General features: G+C 41.6%; 1 protein-coding gene and 1 long non-coding RNA gene across 2 annotated transcripts in view; both read left to right on the top strand.

The window, feature by feature from the left end:
* Positions 1-11,210: 11,210 nt before the first annotated feature.
* LOC136699209 (uncharacterized) lies at positions 11,211-13,294 on the top strand. Its single transcript, XR_010803630.1, has 3 exons — positions 11,211-11,296; positions 12,339-12,437; positions 13,006-13,294. It is a non-coding gene; the product is annotated as an uncharacterized lncRNA (long non-coding RNA).
* Positions 13,295-15,967: 2,673 nt separating this feature from the next.
* Positions 15,968-25,141, top strand: part of LOC136699839 (stonustoxin subunit alpha-like) — a 66,560-nt gene continuing 57,386 nt past the window's right edge. The window contains exon 1 of the mRNA XM_066674864.1: positions 15,968-16,022. Within this exon, the coding sequence (XP_066530961.1) occupies positions 16,007-16,022 (16 nt within the window). The 5' untranslated portion in view covers positions 15,968-16,006. The remainder of the gene's footprint in view (positions 16,023-25,141) is intronic.

The following is a 25,141-nucleotide window of genomic DNA, read 5'->3' as shown; positions in this document are numbered from 1 at the left end:
CTGTGTAAATGTGTTGATTATGGCAAACTTTTCTTATTGATTACAGCCAAAGTTCTTAAACTGGTCTCTTGTTGGTTCAGTTTTCCTCAAACTGTCACCTGCTGGAGCTTCACGTCTGAGGAGGAGGAGGAAGAGGAGGAAGAGGAGGAGGAGGAGGAGGAGGAGGGAGTGGAGGAGGGAGAGGAGGAGGAGGAGGGAGAGGGGGAGGAGGAGGAGGAGGAGGAGGGAGAGGAGGAGCAGGAGGGAGACAGCTCTCTCCACTGTTTTGATGCGTAGGTCTCTTGCTGATCTGCTGCTCTGGAATCTTCAGCTGGACGTGGAGGTGGAGGTGGAGGTGGAGGGGGACTCTCTGTGTCTCGTCGTGTCGTGTGGAGTCTGGTGCTGTTGTGTCCCAGGGCTGTGGTGTTCAGCTCCTTTGTGAACAGTCTTACTCCCTGTCTGTTGAGGTGTACGTGGTCGTGCAGGTGATGAGGGCGGATGTCTTTGTGGTGTGTGATGTGGACATTTGGTGTGAGTGCGCAGGCTCTGCACGGCTCTACGCTGTTTCTGTGGATACTGTGGAAGGGCAGGTCTTCACGTGGTGGTACGGTGGAAACGGTGACCTTGGTTTGTGTAAATCTCTGGGTGTCTTTGACTGCCACCTCTCTCAGTGCCGGAGCGACCCGTCCTCTCATAGCTCTCAGGTCATTGGTCCCTGTGTGAATAATGATGTGTCTGTACTGGCCTCTGTTGTTAGAGAGAGGATGTTGAGAGCACTCCTGGTGTTTGGACTCCACAGTTTGGTCACTGACGTGTGCGGGAGTAGACCTTTCTCCAGGAGGTGTTCTCCATTGGAGTCAGTGAGTAGAAGGACATCTGTGGAGTCTTCACTCTGTGGAGCTGCAGAGAGACTGGGGAGGTCTGACGCAGGGCTGATGTTTGGTTCCTGACGAATCTCTTCTATGTGCAGGGCTCTGAGGAGGCCTCTGAAGGAACCAGGGTTTCTCCAGGAGTGTGTGTGTGTGTGTGTGTATGTTGGGGTGTATGAGGTGTTCTTTGTCTTTTAGTCGGTTCTTTACTGTAGAAAGCTCCTCGTATAATGTTTCTCTGATCTTTGCTGGTTTTCTCCTCGTGTCCGTCTTTACGTTACGGAGCTGATGTAGTTTCTTGTAGTTCACTGGATGATCTTGTGTTGGTTGTTTTCAGGCTCTCGATCTCTTCTCTGAATTGAAATAATGAAGCGCTGAACCGACTCAACACGTCATTTACTCGGTTCCTGAGACGTTTCCTTTCTTCACTGGACGACAAGTGAGAGAGCATTTGATCTGTGACTTCCACCGTTTCTACTCTAACAGTGAAAGGTTCTCCTTTATTTCTGATGCAGGAGACTGAGGGCTTGGTGCTGAGGGTGATGTGTGCTGACTTTCTGTTGGAAGGGTATCGCTCTCTTCTTGGGAGACGTTTACTTGTGGGAGCTCTGCTCCTGTCGCCGTTTCCTTCATTGGAGTGAAATCTTTGATGAAGACTCGGAGAGCAGACTCATTTCCCTGGATCATTATCGTCTCCGTCTGATATCTGCTGAGCGTTAAGAGCCGTCTTTCTCGTTTCTCGCCGTCTTCAAACGCTACGACTCGTCGGCCTCTGCGGACGCCTCTTTTGATGACGTGGCTGTAGCGCTGGCAGAAAGCGCTGGGCCAGGAGCTGGTGTTCTTGGTGTAGAAGAGGAGGTGGTGGTGGTGTGCTTTTCTGTCTCGGTGAAGTCTGTAAACAGAGTCTCTGGGTGTTCACGCTGCTGCTTGGAGTGTTCAGAGGAGGTTCTGGGAGGTAGAGAAAGGGGCGGGGCCAGGGTCCTGAGGCTGTATTCTCTGATTCCATTTTATTGTTTCTTTATTTTTCTTTTTAAATGTAAACAACAACTGAGAATGTTTCTGTTTTGTTTCCAGTTGAGTTTTCTTCTCTGTGACTGATTTATATATATATTATATCTGTCCATTTCTGTAAATATAAATATAAAAGCACATTTCCACAATAGATGTGTTCTCTAATGTGTGTTTATTGTGTGTGTAATGGTGTGTTCTCTAATGTGTGTTTATTGTGTGTGTAGATGTGTGTGTAATGGTGTGTTCTCTAATGTGTGTTTATTGTGTGTGTAGGTGTGTGTGTGTGTGATGGTGTGTTCTCTAATGTGTGTTTATTGTGTGTGTAGATGCGTGTGATGTCACTCTGGATCCAAACACAGCACACACTGATCTCTCTGTCGGAGGGAAACAGGAATGTGGATTGGGTGAAGGAGAGTCAGTCGTATCCAGATCGTCCGGAGAGATTTGATGGTGTTCCTCAGGTTCTGAGTGTGGAGAGTTTGACTGGACGCTGTTACTGGGAGGTGGAGTGGAGCGAGGGTGTTTATATCTCCGTGTCGTACGGAGGAATCAAGAGGAAAGGAGATGAAGATGAGTGTAGATTTGGATTCAATAAAAACTCCTGGAGTCTGATCTGCTCTGGGAACAGTTTCACTCTCGTCCACAATAAACAGTTCACTGAGATCCCTGACCCTCCCTCTCCCTCTAACAGAGTGGGGGTGTATCTGGACACGAAGGGGGGCACTCTGTCCTTCTACACCATCCCCCCCAACACACACACACTCACACACTTACACACACTCACCACCACATTCACTCAGCCCCTCTACGCTGGGTTCTTTGTGGGTTATGACATATTTATGGGTTCTGGCTCATCAGTGCGTATGTGTGAGGTAGAGTAAACACTGATCTCTGTGTGTGTGTGTGTGTGTGTGTGAGAAAGAGAATGTGTGTGAGGTGTGTGTGTGAGAAAGAGAATGTGTGTGAGAAAGAATATGTGTGTGGTGTGTGTGTGTGTGAGAGAGAGAACGTATGTGAGGTGTGTGTGTGTGAGAGAGAGAGTGTGTTTGTGAGGTTTAAGTGTGTGTGTGTGTATGAGAGAGAACGTATGTGAGGTGTGTGTGTGAGAGAGATAGAGAGAGAGAGTGTGTTTGTGAGGTTTAAGTGTGTGTATGTGTGTGTGTGTGTGTGTGAGAGAGAGAGAGAATGTGTGTGAAGTGTGTGTGTGTGTGTGTGTGTGTGTGTGTTTGTGTTTGTGTGTCACTATACTTGTGGGGACATTTTTCCTCACTTTGTTTTGCCGCCATTGAGTCCCGAAGCCTGTAGTGTCACGTGACCAGTTTTCTTTGGGGTCCTCACTTTAACAGTAAACATGTAGATTTTAAACACACGCTTTGCTCAGTACTGCCCCCGGTGGCATCTCACCACCTCCAGAGCGTCTTTCTTCCTATTGGTTAAGAGGAATACGTTTTCTGATTGGGTCCTGGCCGCTGAGGGTGGAGTCTTTTCTGATTGGGCAGCGTTTCCCTCCAGCGCACCACCCGCTCCTAAAGACTCCGCCTTCGGGTTTTCCCCTGTGAACCTCTGACTGGGTTTTGGAGGGAAAATGGACAATATATATATAACAATAAATATTGAACAGAAAGTTTAAACGTTGATTTATTCCAGATGTGTGTTTAGTTAATTATTACACCAATGTTAAAGAAAAAATAGAGTTTTGGAGGATTTTATAAATGTTTTTAATGTTTTATTATAATTATTTTATGAAGTTAATGCTGTAGTTTGCTTCACAAGGGAAAGTTCTTCAGTAGTTTGATTAATTCAGAGTTATATAAATGTAAGGGACTTCTTTATCAGACTGTGAGCTAATTGCTGCAGGCGGAGGGCACAGGGTTAATGCTGATATTAACGGCCACTGCTGCCCGTCTCCTGCTGCAGATTGATACACTGTATGTGTGTTGTCATGGAGACGGGGCCTTGGGGGAGGGGCCAGAGGCCACTGCTCCCAAACTGTGATGGAATCTGAGAGAAGTTCATGGAAAATACATAAATAAATATAACAGTGAATGTTTTAACCACAGATAAACACAATCAAGTCCAGAGTGACACCACTGAAAAATATCAGAAACATTATATTGATCTTAAAGTATAGCTTACTAAAAAATACTAAAAGGGTATTTGTCTAAAATCATAGATGGCCTTGTGTTTATGAGATCATTCACATATAAGACGTCTGCTGAGATCCTTCAACATCAGAGTATTGTCTGCTGCTGGACTCTCTAACCATGCTTCACTTCAACCTACTGACAGAGCTCGACTTATTTAGATGGAAATGTTCCTGGTAATTCTTATTTATTTATTTATTTATTAGTTAGATTTTTGTGAATGTCTGACCCCAAATGTAGCCTATGTTAAGGCTTACTGAAGCTCTTTTGGCGGCCCAACATCTTGCTGCACACTTTGGGCCACTTTCCCAGACCCAGTTTAAACACAAGCCTAGGCTAATTGGACTGTTACTGATGAGACACACTGACATAGTGACGTGCTGTATGATCCTTGTAGAACAGTACAACAACATTTGACCTTTGCTCTTAACCCATCTGTGTCAGTGAACACACACTAGTGATTAGTGGCAGTGAACACACACTAGTGATTAGTGGCAGTGAACACACACCCTGAGCAGCGGGCAGCCATCCTCTGCGCCTGGGTAGCATTTTGAGGTTAGGCGCCTTGCTCAAGGGCACTTCTGCCATGGATATTCCCACCGTTCGTGGGGATCACAATGACATTTAAGCCTTTCGCTTGTCCGCCACCTACATAATGTTCTTGGTAAAGTACAGGCCTCCTCCAACTGCCAGATCAACTTCATTACACCTGGGCACGGGTTCTACAGTTTCTGCAGCTGCACTGGTGGGATACAACACCATTCATCCCAAAGATACTGCTTCAGCTCAGGTTGATGATGACTGAGTTCTGGTAACTGTAAAGACAACATAGCTCCTTGTGCCATGTGGATGGAGGAGTTCTTATTCCCATCAGGACAGAAATGTTTCATCATGGGATCATTCAGAATAACCATTGTATTTAGCTTTAATGTCCATTTATTTAAAGGGGGCATGTAAACCCACACCTGCACAATGCCCCTTAACAGTGGACCCCTCACAGTAATACTCCAGTTCCTATGATTTTAACCCCCTGAGCACTGTATTAATCATTGATCTCTGTAATACAGAGTTTACACAGTCCAACCCTACAGTAATATCTCCATCTTTGTGGTTGTGTGGACGTACTGATCATAACCTATCTGCAAATTCTCACTCACCTGAGGATCAACTGCCTTCTGTTTCCTCACATATTGCCCCAAGGCAGGAGCATCATTAATGAAGAAAGTATCACTGAACAGTGTGATAAGGCTGAGATTATGTAAATCATATGTTCTTCACAGTCACCAGATCTCAGTTGAACACCTAGAGTAGAGTTTGAAGTGATGTGTTAGACCCATGTCCTTCAGCCTCATCAGAACCCCAGTTCAGGGAATAACTTCTGTAAGGATGGCTCTATCCCTCCAGTAGAGTTCCAGAGACTGGAGGCTCTGTAACAAGAGCACTGAAGCTGCTCTGACAGCTTGTGGTGTCTACGTTGTTTTTGTTAGTCAAGTGTTTTTTCATGACTTCTTTTACCCACGCCTATAAAACATCAGGTGACCTGCAGACCATCCGCCCCCTACAACATTAACATGGTGAGGATCAGAGAGAGAAACAAGACGAACAGTGGTTTATCTTCGTAAATCTTCATAAAGACTATGGCTATGGGTTATGGGTTAACCCTTACCTTAACAAAACATAGATGTGTACTTATGTAATCATTTTCTTTCAGGAAAGTTTAATCACAGCTCCCGTTGTTGCTTATTGCCTTAATTATGGAGATTTGTTATTTAAATAAAAACAGATGAATAAATTCCAGTGTGTGATTTATAAAGGTCAACAACAAATGTGTGAATGAAGCACTGCTTTTGTGTGTTTTGTGTGGTTTTCTAGTGTTCTCCACTGGTCCCAGACAGCGAGCGTATATCGGTCCACTGTCACACCACTGACTGTAGACCACTGCTGGTCCACCATCGGACCCCTCAGATTACTGTCCTGTACAGGATAGAACTCATTTATAATCTCCTCACACAGAGTTTACATTCACAGAGACTTTTATTCTGGAAAACACACTAATACAGATATTACCAACAACTCTGAGAGATATAATAATGAGTATGAGTCTGATATAAAATGATTAAATGATAAAAATGTTGACACTGTGCTGATTTAAATTATTTACTGATCTTATTTATAAAGAAGAACAAAAAGAACCTAATGAAGGAGAAAAATGTAAATTACACTGTGAATGGAAAAGTGCTAAAATGTGGCATTTTGTCTAAAATTCTGTTTATTCAGCAGTGGTCCGCCCAGAAAACGCTGTGTAAAACACTAGTGGACCTCCAACTTTGTCCTCAGTGGATCAACAGTGGTCCGCCGTCTCCTTGCTGTCAGGGGAGCGAGGGCGTTTAGGCCTTAATTAAAGACTTAAAAAAACAAACTATGCCTTTAAACACCACATGATTCTGCCTTCCTGCCTGTTACTGCCCCTACGCCTTGTGCTGTACCAGCGTGATCTCTCTCTTCTTAGGAGCCTGGACTTGATAAAATACTGAGGAAATGTTTAGGAAAAAACCAGCTGAAGCAGAAAGACTTAAAGGGACGCTTGGGAACACTTGGTAAAAAACAAACAACAACAAAGACAACCCTTCATTTAAATCAACAGCAGCAGAATGTGGTTGTCCTCTATTACACTGCTCTGTGTTTATGAACATTAATGATATTTTCTAGGCACAGAGACACGGTGAAAATAGTATCTAAAGTAATGTGTGTACTTTAAGTTAATTAGGCCTGGCGTTTATGGGGTTAAATAGTGTATAACCATGGCACCAGAACCATGATCCTGTAAACACAGTGGGTACATTATTTAAGGTTTTGTACATTTTTAGAATCACTCTTTCTTTCTAATAAAACTGTGACAACAGAATCAACTGGATTTTTACTGAATAAGTTTCTTGAGAATAAGATCCACTCACAATGTTAACACCGTCCCATTGCCCCCTCACAGCTGAAGGAACCTGCGGGTGGTTCTTGTGCTCACTGCAGTGTTTTCCTGCCGTTCCTCTGGTGTAAATGTGTTTATTTCATATTCCGTTCTTACTAAAACAATTTGAATGCTATTAATTTAACAGACTGCATCAAAAAAGAGGCATCAAATAATAACATAAGAAATGACATATTCCGTACACAGGTTTTATTTAGAATTAAATTTGAAAATCACATTGTTCTTATATTTTAACTGGTCTGAGATGTGAACATATTCAATCTAAAGCTCCCTCTCTTCCCTGGGGTGAAACAGTCTAAAAGAATAAACAAAGAAGCATATGTTCAAATGTGTATCCATCTGTACTTGTCAAAATAACTCATTTTAAAACAAAAACAATCGTCCTGACGACCCTGCGTTTAGTACGGAGCCCGGGAGGAGGGGCAGCGTGAAAAAATAATAATAAATCAGTGAACGATTTACAATGTGTGCACACGTTTTTATTAACGCCAGTGAAAGAACTGCAGTTCGTGCGCACGTTTTAGTTCATTCAGCAAACAATTTAGTAATTCATGCGCAGATTTGAGTTAATTTGAGTGAACGAATTAGTAATTCATGCGCATGTTTTCTCTCATTCCTGCGCAGAAATAACTCATTCATTCACTGGACACTGTTCTTTTTGTAATAAACATTTATTTACAACTTAAGACGTGTCTGTGGAGAGTGTTCTTCATCCTCATCTTCACTGCGTCACTGCTGAGAAAATAAACAACACGGGGTGATCCACAGGACAGCATCAGAGTCAGAACAGGGGGGTTACGTCCTGTTGTTTTCCCTCGGAGAGCGTGTTTTCTCTCTCTCTCTTTTCCCTCTTGTCTGAGATTTCAGGTGAATGCTCTTCTGGTGCTGATTGGCTGCCTGTTGCTCCACCCACATGCTCTCATTGGCTGGCTCTGATGGAGGAGATTTAAAAGGACCATTGTCCTGTAGTTGGGGAACTGTTTTTTCCTTCCATCCAGACCCACACATTGCTCCAGCTGGTGTACCCCAGTGTCAGACACAGTTCTGTGGTTTCTGGAATCTGTGGTGGTTGTACTTAAACAGGGGAGAGCTGCCATTTTGTTTCTGTGTTTGGGCTCTGTGTTTGGTGAGAGCAGAAAGGGCAGGTGTGTGTATTTTATTTTCTGTAGGTTTAGTCAGTAGAACTGGTTTGTTTTTAGAGCAGTTGTTTGTTATTTTGGCCTGTGGTCGTCCTGAAGCTCCATCTTCCTGTTTTCAAACGAGCTTTTAAAGCTGACATGTAGGCGTTACTGAACTCTAAAACCACTGTATTACTGCCTTTTTATTTGTGCTTTTGGTGACTTTCAGTGTCACTTTGGTCTGAGGCTGAGTGGGCAGTCTTCTAAAGTTTTAAACTTGTATTTTCTGTCTAACTCCTAGAGGATATAAGGGTCATCAGGGACATGTATCAAGACATGACTTGAAAGCACCAATGCTGGGCTTAAATAGTCAGTACAATCAGAGTGTGGTAATGCAGCTCAGGTGTGTGCCCGGAGACACGTGACCAGAGAAGAGGCAGAGCCTCACTTGACCTCCGCACGCGGCCGGGAGCCCCGTTCATGACAGCACTCTACTGTTGAGTGAAGTTTATAAAGTTTAGTGTGTGAAGTGTTTTGAAGGAGACACGCTGAGAAGCTCTTTTTATACCCAATCATGTGGTCAATTGACCTAATTAGTGTTAATTGGTCTTCCAGCTGTTCGTTATATGCTCAGTTTCCTTTGTCCAGCCACTTATTGCTACTTGTCCCAACTTTTTTGTGATTTGTTGACACTGAATCAACATTTTTCCTTTAAAATGTTACATTTACTCAGATTAAACTTTTGATCTGTCATCTATGTTCTATTACGAATAAAATATTGACATTTGCCATCTCCACATCATTGCATTCAGTTTTTATTCACAATTTGTTTAGTGTCCCAACTTTTTTAGAATCCAGTTTGTTAATAAGCATTGGGGCTAAACCAGGTCTGATGTGGTGAGAGGTGGTATCTTTTCACAAAGAGCTATCAGGAAGTGAAAGTGACCCAAAGGGGAGGATAACATATGTAAAGGAGAGAAAAATAGGAAGCGGGGGAAAGTGGGCACAGTGGGATATAGAGTCCCAACAGGGCAGTGTTCTCCAGACAACCGGAAAACAAAGAAAAGTATCATGGGAGATTAAACCCAACGTTTAAGCAGCACAAAAGTAAGCAAAGAGCTTCTTTTGGAGTTTTCTTCAAACTGTCACCTGCTCGAGCTTCACGTCTGTGAAGGAGGTGGAGGAGGCAGACAGTGCTCCCCACCATTTTAAAACTGTTATAGTTACAGTTTACTTTTTCTAGAGTATGAGTAACTGGGGGTGTGAAATTTTACACATGACTGTATGTGTTTGTGACTGGTGTGACAAGTGAAATTGTCCTCTCTCTCTCTCTCTCTCACACACACAAACACCTGTGGATAATTTCAAGTTTTTAGTGTTTTTGGTCCTAACCAAATTGGCCAATGAGAGCGACTGGACATTTCCCTTCTTCATTTTTAGGCAGGAGATGGTTAGACCTGTCTGATCACTCAGCATCCTTATGACACAGCTGTGAGGTGGATGGATTATCTCAGCAAAGGAGAAGTGTCTATTAATTTGTCTAAGATTTAGACAAATTAATGAACAATATAAGAGAGAAAAAGGCCATTTGTGAACATAGAAAAGGTCTTAGATATTTGAGTTCAGCTCATGAAAAATGGGAGCAAAGTGTTGCATGTATATTTTTGTTCAGTGTGTCCCTGTTTAACAAGCTCACAAACCACTGCGGATACAGAATGATTCGGCAGTAACTTTAACTCCATAACTGAAGCAGCCATGATTTATCACAGTCGACTTACATGGCCTTGGAGATCGACCTGTCAATCGTAATCAACTGGTTGGCGACCACTGCATTAGACTCTTACACAAACAGTCCTGCTGCTGTGGAGCTAAACTTGTCTAACCTGAGTAAAATGTGCCTGTAGCGTCTGAAACAACATTTCTGCCTGCATTGCACTCCAGGAATGAGGAACTGTTGAAGATGAGTGTCATTCACACTAATGACAAAAACAGGTGTGTGAAATCCTCAGAGTAATCAGACTGGTCTAACCACCTGGCTGTGTGTGTGAGCGTGAGCAAATGGGTGTGTGAAGCTGCTTTCAGGTTAGCAAGAGTATGACTGGTCGGATGTTTGAAATTGTCTATACACACACACACACACACACACACACCTGTGGACATTTTCAAGTTGTTGCTGTTCTTGGTCCTACACAAATACAGTTAATCAACCATTGATTTGCCAACGCGAATGGACAATTCCCTTTTCATTTTTAGGAGATGGATGGACCAGTCTGATCACTCACACAGTCAGACAGTTAGACCATTCTGATCACTCACACAGTCAGACGGTTAGACCATTCTGATCACTCACACAGTCAGACGGTTAGACCATTCTGATCACTCACACAGTCAGACGGTTAGACCATTCTGATCACTCACACAGTCAGACGGTTAGACCATTCTGATCACTCACACAGTCAGACGGTTAGACCATTCTGATCACTCACACAGTCAGACGGTTAGACCATTCTGATCACTCAAACAGTCAGACGGTTAGACCATTCTGATCACTCACACAGTCAGACGGTTAGACCATTCTGATCACTCAAACAGTCAGACGGTTAGACCATTCTGATCACTCACACAGTCAGACGGTTAGACCATTCTGATCACTCACACAGTCAGACGGTTAGACCATTCTGATCACTCACACAGTCAGACGGTTAGACCATTCTGATCACTCACACAGTCAGACGGTTAGACCATTCTGATCACTCACACAGTCAGACGGTTAGACCATTCTGATCACTCACACAGTCAGACGGTTAGACCATTCTGATCACTCACACAGTCAGACGGTTAGACCATTCTGATCACTCACACAGTCAGACGGTTAGACCATTCTGATCACTCACACAGTCAGACGGTTAGACCATTCTGATCACTGACACAGTCAGACGCTTAGACCATTCTGATCACTCACACTGTCAGATGCTTAGACCAGTCTGATGACTCATATACTCGGGTGGTTAGACCAGTTTGATCACTCTGACAATTTCAAACACCTGTTCTTATCATTTGTGTTAATGACAATCATCTCCAACCGTTCCTCATTCCTGAAGTGCAGTGCAGACAGAGATGTTGTTTCAGATGCCCCAGGCACATTTCACTCAGGTTAGATGAAGATCACAGGGGCAGCATGAACTGAAGAAGGTACACTATAGAGAAAAGATGTCAGTTAGTGTGTCCTCACATTCTTGTTTGTTTTAACACACTCTGTTCCCTCATGGCGTGATTTTTGCTAAATCTTGGGACAATTGTCCTGTGTTTGGTTTCATTAGATTCCTTTGGTTTGAATTTCACTTACACTTGATACAAACCTCATCAGAGTTAGTTTAGAAATGGACTAAACTAAAAAAAAAAACATTCACACTTACTCTAATAAACCACAAAACAGAGCAATCACATCAGGGTTTTAGCTGAACTAAAAGTGGACAAGTCTGAATACACCTTAACTGTGTGTGTACAATGAAAGTGACAGGGCCACCAGATGCCATTCATTTTCAATGAGAGTCAACACTGGGCGGCATTGAGTGGAGTGACCGCGAGCGAAGCGAAGTGGCCAAATTCAGCGACGCAATGAATTTCAGTTCCACTCAACTCTATGCCAATGAGCAGTGATGGGCAGCGGCGGCTACCAATCAGAGAACAGGTCTTCACGTTCCCTCAGAACTGCTCCACTTATATGGTTTTTTCTGAAGATTTGTTTGTTTCCTCTGTCAAGGAAGGAGAGACTCATATTCACTGCATCTGTTTAATATTTACAAAATATTGAAAAACACAAATTTTAGATGTTGTTTCCTCTCCATTTGCTGTTCTCCAGTCTGCACTTGAAAACGGTCCAATGTGTTTACGAAGCTCCAGTGTCAGTAAATGAGTAAATAAATAAAGTGTCTCAGTCTGGTATGCTAGACTCTCTCTCTCTTTCTCTCTCTCTTGGTTATATATGGTTATATGGTTACTATATGGTTACTTTAACTTCCATAATCACAATGTCATTTCACAACTGCACTTTATGTAAATAATCACAACTGCACTTTATGTAAATTATGTAAATAATGTTATATATTGCACTTCTGGTTAGATGCTAACTGCATTTCATTGGCCCTGTACTTGTACTCTGCACAATGACAATAAAGTTGAATCGAATCGAATCTAATCTAATCTAATCTCTCTCTCTCTGCTCATGGCACAGAAAAGGCATCTGTCACATTTTTAGGCAAAGGAGAGACTCCAAACGCTGAAACGTACAAACCGAGATGAGGATGTTGCTCTATTCCTGCTCCATGGAGGGGTATGACTCATTTTTGCTGTTTCTGATCACTTAAGGTGGAAATATCTCCAATCTCGGGAGACGGCGAACTGACAGATTAGTGACAGAGCTACAAAACTGAACAGCTGCAGTTACACATGAGCTTCTGTGGTAATTTAAACAGTGAATAAAAACAGATGAGTTACACTTCAGCCACATTCAAACAAGAGTCGTTTTTCTCCTCAAACACACCCTTCCATCTTAAAAGACACGGAGCTTCAGAACGTAAACGTTGTTGTTTGTTTCAACTGAACCTGTAAATAATAATGGCTTTATATGTTTAAGTGGAGACACATTTTATCGATAAATTACATTATGCCCAAGTTACAATGGCCATCTGATTTAGTCAAGAACATGTTCAGTTATTTTTACATCTATAAAGTATATAAACATATATTACATATATAAACATTGCTGTAGGTTTGTAATTTCAGTTGTTTTAACTGTAAAAAGAGGTTTCCACAAAAGATATAAAAAGTCATGTCAGGGATGTGGTTATTTTCTGAATAAATAAAGTGCTCTTCCACTGGCTGCTGTTCCTTTAATACAGATGTTTGCTGGGTGAAGAAATCCAGTGCAGCACTGCTTGCCCGCATGTTGTTGAACACATCCACCAGAGAAAGAGCCTGCTGCACGGGCGACGCTGAGTGATTTTATCTTTGAGCTGGGATTCAGATGACACTGGAAACATCCCACACAATTTGGAAAAGTTCAAAAGAGAATGAATCATAAATGTACCATAATCCATCTGTAGACACCAGCCCTAACCCAGAGCACACCTTTGTAGACAGCAGCAGATCTGGATCCAGAGTGGACTGTGTTCCATGAGGATTAGGGACTCTTTATTCTTTATTCTGTATAAACTCCTGCACCTTAAATAACGTGTTATCTGAAGACTGTATAAAATTATTGTAAGAATGATATATTTACTGTATTTTATGTGATTAATAATAAAGCTGGTCTTTCTCTTTTCAAGATATTTGTGAGGGAGACTAATGACAGTTTATTGGTTTATGGCCACAATTGATTTTTCAGTCAGTGTCAAGGGAAAATAACTTAATTAAAGATTACCTTTATAATAAAATCTTGGGTATCACTCTCCACAAATACTGTACCATATGAAGATAAAGAGAAATATTTGTTGTGAGGAAGCTTTCTCTAGTGGTTACTGGTGGTATTTCTACGTGACATGACCACACAAAGAAGTCTAGAATGTAACAGGACAGTGTCAAGTGTTGGGAATCTATTAATTTCATATTAAATATATATTTCATTCTTATTTGTTTTAGGTCACTGAACCATTTCAGAGCTTTCTCTTTCATCTCTTCTCTCCCTGTTTATCACTGGTCTGTAATCTTGATGCTCGAGGGGAATGTTGGTTTTGGAACAATTGAGAATGATTATAAGTCTCTTTAATTTGTGTATGCTCCCACTTATGATGGGAGAGTGTGTCCACAAGAGTGACCTAGTAACACCTCTGTAAGACATTACCATCTCCAACTGAACTAAAGCCACCTCTCTACTCCCTTCGAGTTAATAACTGCCCTCCTGTCCAGGGAACACTGATAAAAGACTGGTTGCTGGAGGCTCCTGCTCACTGCCTTGACACCAGTTATCTGCCTCCATTCCCTGTATCTGCTCCACACCCTACCTTCACTCCACATCTGTGGCCCATCGTTCCCATGCAGCAGCTCCTGGATCAGTGATAGGACTGATTCAGCACAGACCTTTCCTAAAGACCTCCACTACGCTCACAGACTCCACTTCTGCTTCTACCTGCAGTTTTAAATTAAAACTCTTTGTTTATAATGTGTTTGACCAGAGGAGGACAGTCTCCAGTGAGTCTCAGTTCTGGGTTTGCTAAATCGTGGGTGGATATTAATTAGTTGTCTAGATGGCTAGCTCTTAATTTGCCCACCGAACAAGTCACCTTCACCATCATCAAAAACATACCCCCCCCCCACACACACACACACACACACACAATGTTCCACTGCTCACTCCTTCTGCTACTCTGACATTAGACCAGTGCTCACCAAACTTTTTACGTACAAGATCACCTTTTGAAATCTGAACAAATGAAAGGTCTACCAGCGTAAACACCAGGATTAGGCTTCTTAAAAAAAAACAAGGCTGTGTACGTCCCCATCACCTCCAATAACATAAAACTACACTGTTTATTTACTTCATTAATGTACAGCTGAATGTTGGCTGTAGTGCAGGGGTGTGAAACCAAATCCACGGAGGGCCATGTGGGTGCAGGTGTTCCTTTCATCCACGCAAAAGCCCCACACTACTGAAAGTCAAGATCTATTGATTAGATCCAATGATTAAAAACAGGTGGAATGAGGTGTGGCTTCTGCGTGGTTGGAAAGAAAACCTGCACCCACACGGCCCTCCGTGGATCTGGTTTGACACCCCTGCTGTAGTGGGACAGTGCCTGAGGTTGTCTACAAATGTTAACATGTTCTGACAAATGCTACCTATCGATTCCTATCCTACAGCACAGCTGCACAGCTCTGCACAGTCTCAGACCCACTGTTTTTAATTTTTTCCTGTGTTTTTCATTGTAAATCTGTTTTCCTCCTGTGCATTATACAATCTTAGCTTACTGTTAACTGCTTCAGTGCTGCAAAACTGTACCTGCTGAATCAAATGTTAAAACAATTACCTTAATCACCTTATCATTCCCTCATACAGGGCTCCCATCATTTACACTGTGCATATCTCCTGCTTATACTTCTGTTAGGAGCATTAACTGATATACTTGTAGCTTATTCAAATATCCTACCTTTAATTTACGCAGCTGTACTTATAAAAGTACACTATGGCCACACATTTCCACAAGGGATCTGACAGAACACTGGAGTGAAGAGGGACGCTCACTGTGTTGTAATCTGTAATCTACATGTAATATTTGTGTAATTTCTCCCATTTTGAAACCGAAACTGTCAGCGCTGCCACCTTGTTGGCTCAGACAGGGCAGAGACAGAGCAGCAGCACCAGTCAGAGACATGAATTCACGTGTCAATATTCGTGGACACAAACCCTGTGTGACCACAGCTTTGTACCGGACAAAGATATCAACACAACACTTCTGTCTTTGCTCCAGTTTTTCATGAGCTGTTCTCAAAGGTCTAAGACTTTCTCTATGTTCACAACAGGCCTTTTTCTCTCAGATATTGTTCACAAATTTGTCTAAATCTGTGTTAGTGAGCACTTCTCCTTTGCAGAGATAATCCCTCCACCTCACAGCTGTGTCATATCAAGATGCTGATTAGACAGCGTGATTATTTTGTCTCATAGTTGAAGTGTATCTATGATGAAAATTACAGACCTCTCTCATCGTTCTAAGTAGGAGAACTTTCACAATCAGTGACTGACTAAATACTTTTTTGCTCCACTGTACATACACACATACACACCCACATAGGTATTCAGACCCACCCTGTTGTGTGTGTGTGTATAAGTGTCTATGCTCCTCAGTACAGACACTCTACTGACTTTAGCAAGAAGACTTCTACACACCGAGAAACGTGTACAGACTGAACATGGAACTAGTGTCTGGTGAGTGTGTAAAGTGCTTTTATTAAAATAGGTCTCTAGTTTTATAACATCCTCAACTTTAATGACATTTGATCATGTTCCAATGGTCATGTGATGTGCCCCGTGTCAGAAACCTATAAAAAGAGAATGTGAACAGTTTTCACTGCACAATGGGGACAAGTGATTCACTAAAGAAAGCTGGTGAGGTTTTATCAGTAACAGCTGTGTTTGCAGGGTGAGGAATATATTATCTACATTCTACAATGTTGCCTCCAACTAAAACTCCAATGAATGCTGTACAATGTGTGTTAAATGGTTATTTCTTTGCATTTTGTTGCTAATTCTAGTTAATTCTTTAATGTTTACACAAAGTTTTATTATAAAACCTTTTAAACTCTTTCCCTTATTAAATCAGTGTTTGCAGTGCACACAAACAGAGAGTGAACCCATGCAGTTGAAAATCACACAATAATGTAACAATTGTCATAATTGTCAGTGTAAAGGAGTCTGAATTATATTATTAAGAATTATTATTATTATTTTAACCAGTGATTTGGTTGATTCCGCTGTAGGGATTCTACACTCAAACTCAGTGAGGTTCCTGACGAAGGGTACACTTCTCTCATGTGCATAAGTCTAAGCCCATAAGGCAAGACTGTGCAAACTTTTAAACCTACATAAGTCTAAGATCTGTGTGCTGCCATGAAGGCAGTTACATGGTTTGTCTGGAGCTGTTCTTATGTAAACTCTATATACACTGTATTCTGCCCTCGGCTAAAACACTTTTCAGTTTAGAACTCCTGAGGCCTGTAGTAAGTCTCACTACATGGTAAAACATCAAACATCAAATTAACACTTTATCAGTAAAATAATCTACACTCGATAAAGGAACAGGCCATCGCTGGGAACTAGATATTTATCACTGATTTACATTTCTATAATGGTCTGACTGATAAAACGGTCCTGTAACTAATCCACAGACTCCTTTATTTTGAGTAACACCTCACTCTGGTGTTCTTTAATGATCCGGAGATTTCCACCGTTGTGGTGTAAAGTTGAACACAAAGCCGTTCAGATGTACTTCACTCATAAAGTCAGTAACGGTGAGGTGTGTCCGTGTATTCGTGTCGTTATAGCGACACACAAGATGACTCTCTGTTTGTTAAATATAATGTAGAAAACAAAAGGCTGTGTCACAGAAACATTCTCCAAACATAAAGAAGAGACTGTGATTAATCCTCAACAACGTTCACCACATTTCTGTTGGAGGCTGCAGTAAAACACTGAGCTGACACTGACCTACAGCGCTGAAGCAGCGCGGCCGTGTCCCAGTTCAGCTCTCAACACTGACCCCTTGAACACGCATTTTTTAGGTCCCAAAAAGAGACTTATCCAGGGAAAAGAGGTCCTCTGGTCACTGCCGAACAGTTCCAAATTTAGTTCACGGACTGGAATGTGAAATATGTCTGAACTAACCACAGACGGTGTAGTAGCGCCACCTTAAGTCCTCTCTGTGAATTACGGCTGAATTAACAGTTCCTACTCGAGTTTCAACATCAGGTGTCAGTCAGTAAACGCTAATGCCGCTTCTAGGCAAAAACACATTGGTTCAGAAACCGAAAATACTGTTCCCAACTGGAACCAAAACATAGCAGATTCTTCAGTGTGAAATTTAGAGTTGTGGGCGTGTCATCATCTACAGGTTGGAAGAGAGAAATCACTGGGAAAACAAATCTCTCTAATAACAGAACAAAAGCAGACAGGTAATCTCCTTTCTGCCACTGAGCAGCTGCTGTACCATGTTGAGATGCAGTAGATCAGCACACTCTCAATGGCACAGTGGTAGTAGGACACCAGCAGCTTCTCCTGAACGAATTCTCAGAATATAGAGTCTCTGCTGTGTCTTCTTGACCACAGCTGTGGTGTGTGTGGTCCAGGACAGATCTTCAGAGATGTGTGTACCCAGAAATCTGAAGAAAGGGACTCTTTCCACACAGTCCCCATTTATGAAGAGTGGTGTGGGGTCTCAAGGGTGTGGTTGTTTTATTCCGTATCCGTCTGTGATTACTCTGTTCACACCTGTACAAACCAAAGGTGTAAAAGAGTTAGAGTGTGATTTAACTGGTCTACAAAGTGCAGGTGTGAAAACACCCTAATTCTATCAACGTAAACCAATGGCAGTAACTTAATGAACTACACAGTGAAAAGTGTGGGGCACACAAAGGCACACAGGACAATGGAGTTTTGGAGTTCAGTTCAATTGTTAATGATGTGCAGCAGTTATTTAAAACTTGGAGACATCGTCACTCAAATACAATAAAGACTATGAGATCATATTGTGGGTTCCAGGACAAAATCTTTTCTGGAAACTGGTGCAACTTTGTTACAGAACCTTAACGAACACAAACAATCAAAGACAGAAAAAAGAAATCTCTTCATTAAAAGCTTCTCCAAAGACTTTAAGCAAAAAAAGTACATGTGGGGATTTTATTTATTTATTCACTGTTTTTTTATACATTAATTTTTTTCCTTACCTTAATTATCTCGGGATCTCGAGGTAATGTATTTGAGGGGAAAAAAAGAGCAATACAGGGGACACTTAACCGGCGCATTACCGGATTTGCCCTGTAGATGGCACAAATACTCCATTCAGGCACAGAAACGACGTCTTTGTATTTGAGGTCCAGTTCAAAATAAAGCGCTGTATAACTGTCAGTCTCCATTAGGACAGATGCAAGTAGGTTGCAAACTGGCCTTAGGGAAATGAGTGGAATGTTTTAAAACACAACAGACGTTTCAGAGGAAGGGTTGTACAGATCCCACCGAGGTATTAATCTTTATTCTAGAGCAGCTACAGTCTTCTGAAAAACTGAATGGCTATAGGCCAAGTGCTTAGAGAAAAACCTGGGAGTCAAAACAGAAGTCGTCCGGATAATTCTGAAGGCACTAGACCAGGGGTCGGCAACCCGCGGCTCTTTGATCCCTCTGATGCAGCTCAGCTTTTGAAAATAAAAGTATTTAATTAAATGTATTTTATTTTGGTTCGTTCATTTTCAAAATGTAATTCTATGAAGATTATGGCGATCTTGTAACAGCTAAAATATTTTAATATTTAATATTTAAAATATTTTTGTCGCTCTTAATACACGTCACAACTTCCAGTGTGCGACACCCGTCAGTGTGCGGTTTCTTGAACTTTTTGACCGCTGACTGCACGGCGCCAGTAAAATAATGACGTCACACAGAGAGAGGACAGCATTGTTGTTTGCTGCCAGTGGATAATTTAACTTCGGCGTTTTTCTTTTCCATTAACTACAAGGACTCAAATAGACATTGAGTATTTTACTTAACCGTCAACACAACGTCTTTTTTTGGAGTTAAATTTGTTTTGTTGCGTGCAGAAATGTTATTTCATTTTCTCTGCAGTCGTTCATTGATTTCATAAATGTAACACAGTATAGTTTGTTTATACACAGCACAAAGGCAAATAAAAACCTGTTAGTGCAGTGTTATTTCATTTAAAATCTCAAAAGGGTTTTGTGGCTCCCAGTGTTTTCTTTACTGTGTGAAATGGGTCCAAACGGCTCACTAGACCCAAGAGTAGTGTAGAATAGTGATGTGTAGGTCGCGAACGAACCGGTTCAAAGAGCCAGCTCTTGTAAGTGAACGATGAGAGCCGGTTCCCGTCTAAGATCGAGCCATTTTTTTCTAAGGCTTGTCATTCAACCAATCAGAGAACAACAAGCAAGCTCCAACCCTCCAACCCTCAAAGCTGAGACATTTGGTTTTCCTGAATGCCGATCTGCCTTCCAAACAATAGTTGAAGGAAATGTTAAATCAGTTAAATGTTTGTTGACAGTTGTGGTTGTTTTAATCACTACCATTGAATGCTGCTGTTTTGCACTTTGTATTTGTTTATTTTCTTACCCAGAAATGGATGATTATTTAATTTAATAAGCTATTTTGTAATACCTACCTTTTGGGTTCCATTGGCCTTACTTCAGAGTTTACAAGTGATCTTTTATTAAGGTCTTTAAATAAAAATCCAGTTATTTATACAATTGAATGTGTGAGTGCAGTCAGTGAGTTATTACAAGACAGACATAAAACAATTGGCCATTACAACACTATTTATTATTTTTAATATTGAACAGTAATATTTGGTCCATAAAGTCATGTAAAATGTAGGTAATATTGTTCTGTACCAGTGGAAATAAGTGGTAAAACAAAGAGCCATTTAGGAGCCGAAAGAGCCGGCTCTTTATGAAGAGCCGAGCCAAAAGAGCCGGCTCCCCAAAAAGAGCCGAAATTCCCATCACTAGTGTAGAGCTTAGAACAGCAGTGCGTCTTAGAGAAATGAGGGGAATGTTGCCTGAATGGAGTATTTGTGCCATCTACAGGGCAAATCCGGTAATGCGCCGGTGAAGTGTCCCCTGTATGGCTCAATTTTTTCCCTTCATCCCGAGATAATTAAGGTAAAGGAAAAAAAATCTAATGTATTATGAAAAAAAAATTGAGGGAGGTGTTTGTGGATTCATTATGCCCATCGTAAAATTCCCACTATATGAACATTGCCTATCGATGTAAGAGGGGTATTAAAATTAAATAAAAGACACATCTGTATTCAAGACACATACGGTATGAACACGTGTTTATACTAATCTCTAAAAGGTGGTTCTCCTAGTACAGGTTAATGTAAGAAAACACAGGTCTACTATTTTATCCAGAGTTACCTGTAAAAGATGAGAAATAGGGGATATTTAGTACACAATATCGTGAACACACACATTCATATGTATCCTGAGCATAGGGAAAGTCAACCATTTTCGTTGATGTTAACTTAGAACAGACAGTTAATGTAAACACTTTAAAAGGCACGATAACACTGATATAGTTCATACATTTAAGAGCTGAACATAGGAATGAATAAAAAGAAGTGAAAAGCATTAAGCTGAAAGCTACAATGATGACAATGTGGTAAACTACATTTGTGAAAGAAAAAACAGAAGATTTAATGAGAAAAAACTGAGTTTCCATGAGTTACTGTGGCTGAGTTTATTGGTTCCCTGGTGTTTCACTGAGGGGTAATAAAGAAGGTGTTAAGATCTTCTGCTGTGTGGGGATCAAACAAAGAAAGAAAAAGAACAGTGAAATAACAAACAAAAGAATCATGTTGGTTTCTGAGATGAAGCCAGTGTCACTACATCAGTCTTTATTTCAGGTCAATTAGACAATAAAAACAAGATAATGACAATGTCCTCTTTATAAGTCAAGCAAGATGACTATAAACTACCTCCTGCAAAATATATCTTCATGTACATGTTGATTTTACTGTGGTTATATGGAATCCATCCTATTAATGTGTCTATGATATTTATTACATTGTGTGTCAGAGGGGCATGGTGTGCACAAATGAACTGTGTCTAACTGGAGGCATGTAAATAAGGACTTGTGTAAGATGTGGAGAATCATGCCCTAAATTATTAATGGGTTGTTGTTGGTCATTCTGAGGACTCTGATGACTGCCCACCAGTGGCTGATGCTGGTCTTTCAAGGAGGGGAAGCTCAATTTCGGCCTACATCATAAAATGTGTCGGTTTATTTATAAGTAAATTCTACCCTCCGTTCCTTTTCAAGAAAATGATCTGTGACCCTGTCGTACCAACAAGGCGTCTTTTCCAGGGACTTGACTAGTGTCCTCTCGATGGCCAGCCGAGCCAGGCTGCTTAAACGGCCTTGGCCCATGTGAAGTGTGTCCGACTGTGAGTGCTTTGTGACGGTGGAGGGGCTCAGCAGCACCCGCTGGACAGAAACTGTGATAGAAATCAGAAAGAGTGATAGAAGTCAGTCTCCAAACACAAGCAGCTACAAAAAAACCCACCAGAAATAGAAGCTCGATTTGTCGCTAGTCGTTTTTAACAAAGAAAATGCCGCTAAGAGGTTTAAGAAAGTCTCTGGTTCAACTCAGAACAGAATGAAAATGTAATGCTCCCACGGATCTTTACACCAAAGGATCGCTGATTCGCTCATTTCGCTGTCAATCAAATAGGGATTCAGCCTCAGACAGATCATCCAATCATCATGCAGAAGCTGAGCGTCCGGGCCAGCCGAGGCCAGCCCACTGCCCCATAGACCCCCAGAGACGCTGAGCATCCGATGGGCGGGACAAAGCCCAGCATTTATTCAATGACTCGTCCCGTTTCGCTGCACTTTGCTGCTTCGCTATTGATCTCTGTGAACGCTCAGCGTCCTCACTGTTTAAAGCACTGTGAAGCTGCAGGAATGATTGAGAGGAAAGCCGCGTCTTTACCAGTGATAAGAAGCTGATTCTGAACAAAAGTTGAGCGCGTTGTAGTGCATATTTATTCAGTGACATGTACACACAACAGTATATATTTGATCACTTATTTTTTGACATTTTAGGGGAAGCTGAGCTTCCCTTGCAGTCTTAGAGCAATCGCCACTGATGCCCACAGCAGACATCTGCATCTCTTTATATTCTGCAATGTCCAGAATCACAGATTAACCAGCACCTCACCATTAACACCCAGTAATGGTTTGTCTTTGGTCATTCTGAAGACTCTGAAGACTCTGATGTCCAGAATCACAGATTAACCAGCACCTTACCATTAACACCCAGTAATGGTTTGTCTTTGGTCATTCTGAAGACTCTGAAGACTCTGATGTCCAGAATCACAGATTAACCAGCACCTTACCATTAACACCCAGTAATGGTTTGTCTTTGGCCATTCTGAAGACTCTGAAGACACTGATGTTCAGAATCACAGATTAACCAGCACCTTACCATTAACACCCAGTAATGGTTTGTCTTTGGTCATTCTGAAGACTCTGAAGACTCTGATGTCCAGAATCACAGATTAACCAGCACCTTACCATTAACACCCAGTAATGGTTTGTCTTTGGCCATTCTGAAGACTCTGAAGACACTGATGTTCAGAATCACAGATTAACCAGCACCTTACCATTAACACCCAGTAATGGTTTGTCTTTGGTCATTCTGAAGACTCTGAAGACTCTGATGTCCAGAATCACAGATTAACCAGCACCTTACCATTAACACCCAGTAATGGTTTGTCTTTGGTCATTCTGAAGACTCTGAAGACTCTGATGTCCAGAATCACAGATTAACCAGCACCTTACCATTAACACCCAGTAATGGTTTGTCTTTGGCCATTCTGAAGACTCTGAAGACACTGATGTTCAGAATCACAGATTAACCAGCACCTTACCATTAACACCCAGTAATGGTTTGTCTTTGGTCATTCTGAAGACTCTGAAGACTCTGATGTCCAGAATCACAGATTAACCAGCACCTTACCATTAACACCCAGTAATGGATTGTCTTTGGCCATTCTGAAGACTCTGAAGACACTGATGTTCAGAATCACAGATTAACCAGCACCTTACCATTAACACCCAGTAATGGATTGTCTTTGGCCATTCTGAAGACTCTGAAGACACTGATGTTCAGAATCACAGATTAACCAGCACCTTACCATTAACACCCAGTAATGGTTTGTCTTTGGTCACTCTGAAGACACTGATGTCCAGAATCACAGATTAACCAGCACTTTACCATTAACATCCAGTAATGGTTTGTCTTTGGTCATTCTGAAGACTCTGATGTGCAGAATCACAGATTAACCAGGACCTTACCATTAACATCCAGTAATGGTTTGTCTTTGGTCATTCTGAAGACTCTGAAGACTCTGATGTCCAGAATCACAGATTAACCAGCACCTTACCATTAACACCCAGTAATGGTTTGTCTTTGGCCATTCTGAAGACTCTGAAGACACTGATGTTCAGAATCACAGATTAACCAGCACCTTACCATTAACACCCAGTAATGGTTTGTCTTTGGTCACTCTGAAGACACTGATGTCCAGAATCACAGATTAACCAGCACTTTACCATTAACATCCAGTAATGGTTTGTCTTTGGTCATTCTGAAGACTCTGATGTGCAGAATCACAGATTAACCAGGACCTTACCATTAACATCCAGTAATGGTTTGTCTTTGGTCATTCTGAAGACTCTGAAGACTCTGATGTCCAGAATCACAGATTAACCAGCACCTTACCATTAACACCCAGTAATGGTTTGTCTTTGGTCATTCTGAAGACACTGATGTGCAGAATCACAGATTAACCAGCACCTTACCAATAACACCCAGTAATGGTTTGTCTTTGGTCATTCTGAAGACACTGATGTCCAGAGTCACAGATTAACCAGCACCTTACCATTAACACCCAGTAATGGTTTGTCTTTGGTCATTCTGAAGACTCTGAAGACACTGATGTCCAGAATCACAGATTAACCAGCACCTTACCATTAACATCCAGTAATGGTTTGTCTTTGGTCACTCTGAAGACTCTGATGTCCAGAATCACAGATTAACCAGCACCTTACCATTAACACCCAGTAATGGTTTGTCTTTGGTCATTCTGAAGACACTGATGTGCAGAATCACAGATTAACCAGCACCTTACCAATAACACCCAGTAATGGTTTGTCTTTGGTCATTCTGAAGACACTGATGTCCAGAGTCACAGATTAACCAGCACCTTACCATTAACACCCAGTAATGGTTTGTCTTTGGTCACTCTGAAGACACTGATGTCCAGAATCACAGATTAACCAGCACCTTACCATTAACACCCAGTAATGGTTTGTCTTTGGTCACTCTGAAGACTCTGATGTCCAGAATCACAGATTAACCAGCACCTTACCATTAACACCCAGTAATGGTTTGTCTTTGGTCACTCTGAAGACTCTGATGTCCAGAATCACAGATTAACCAGCACCTTACCATTAACATCCAGTAATGGTTTGTCTTTGGTCACTCTGAAGACTCTGATGTCCAGAATCACAGATTAACCAGCACCTTACCATTAACACCCAGTAATGGTTTGTCTTTGGTCACTCTGAAGACACTGATGTCCAGAATCACAGATTAACCAGCACCTTACCATTAACATCCAGTAATGGTTTGTCTTTGGTCACTCTGAAGACTCTGATGTCCAGAATCACAGATTAACCAGCACCTTACCATTAACACCCAGTAATGGTTTGTCTTTGGTCACTCTGAAGACACTGACGTCCAGAATCACAGATTA

This window comes from Hoplias malabaricus, chromosome 6 (genome assembly GCF_029633855.1).
Source record: "Hoplias malabaricus isolate fHopMal1 chromosome 6, fHopMal1.hap1, whole genome shotgun sequence".
NCBI lineage: Eukaryota > Metazoa > Chordata > Actinopteri > Characiformes > Erythrinidae > Hoplias > Hoplias malabaricus.
This window is presented reverse-complemented; position numbering and strand designations above follow the sequence as displayed.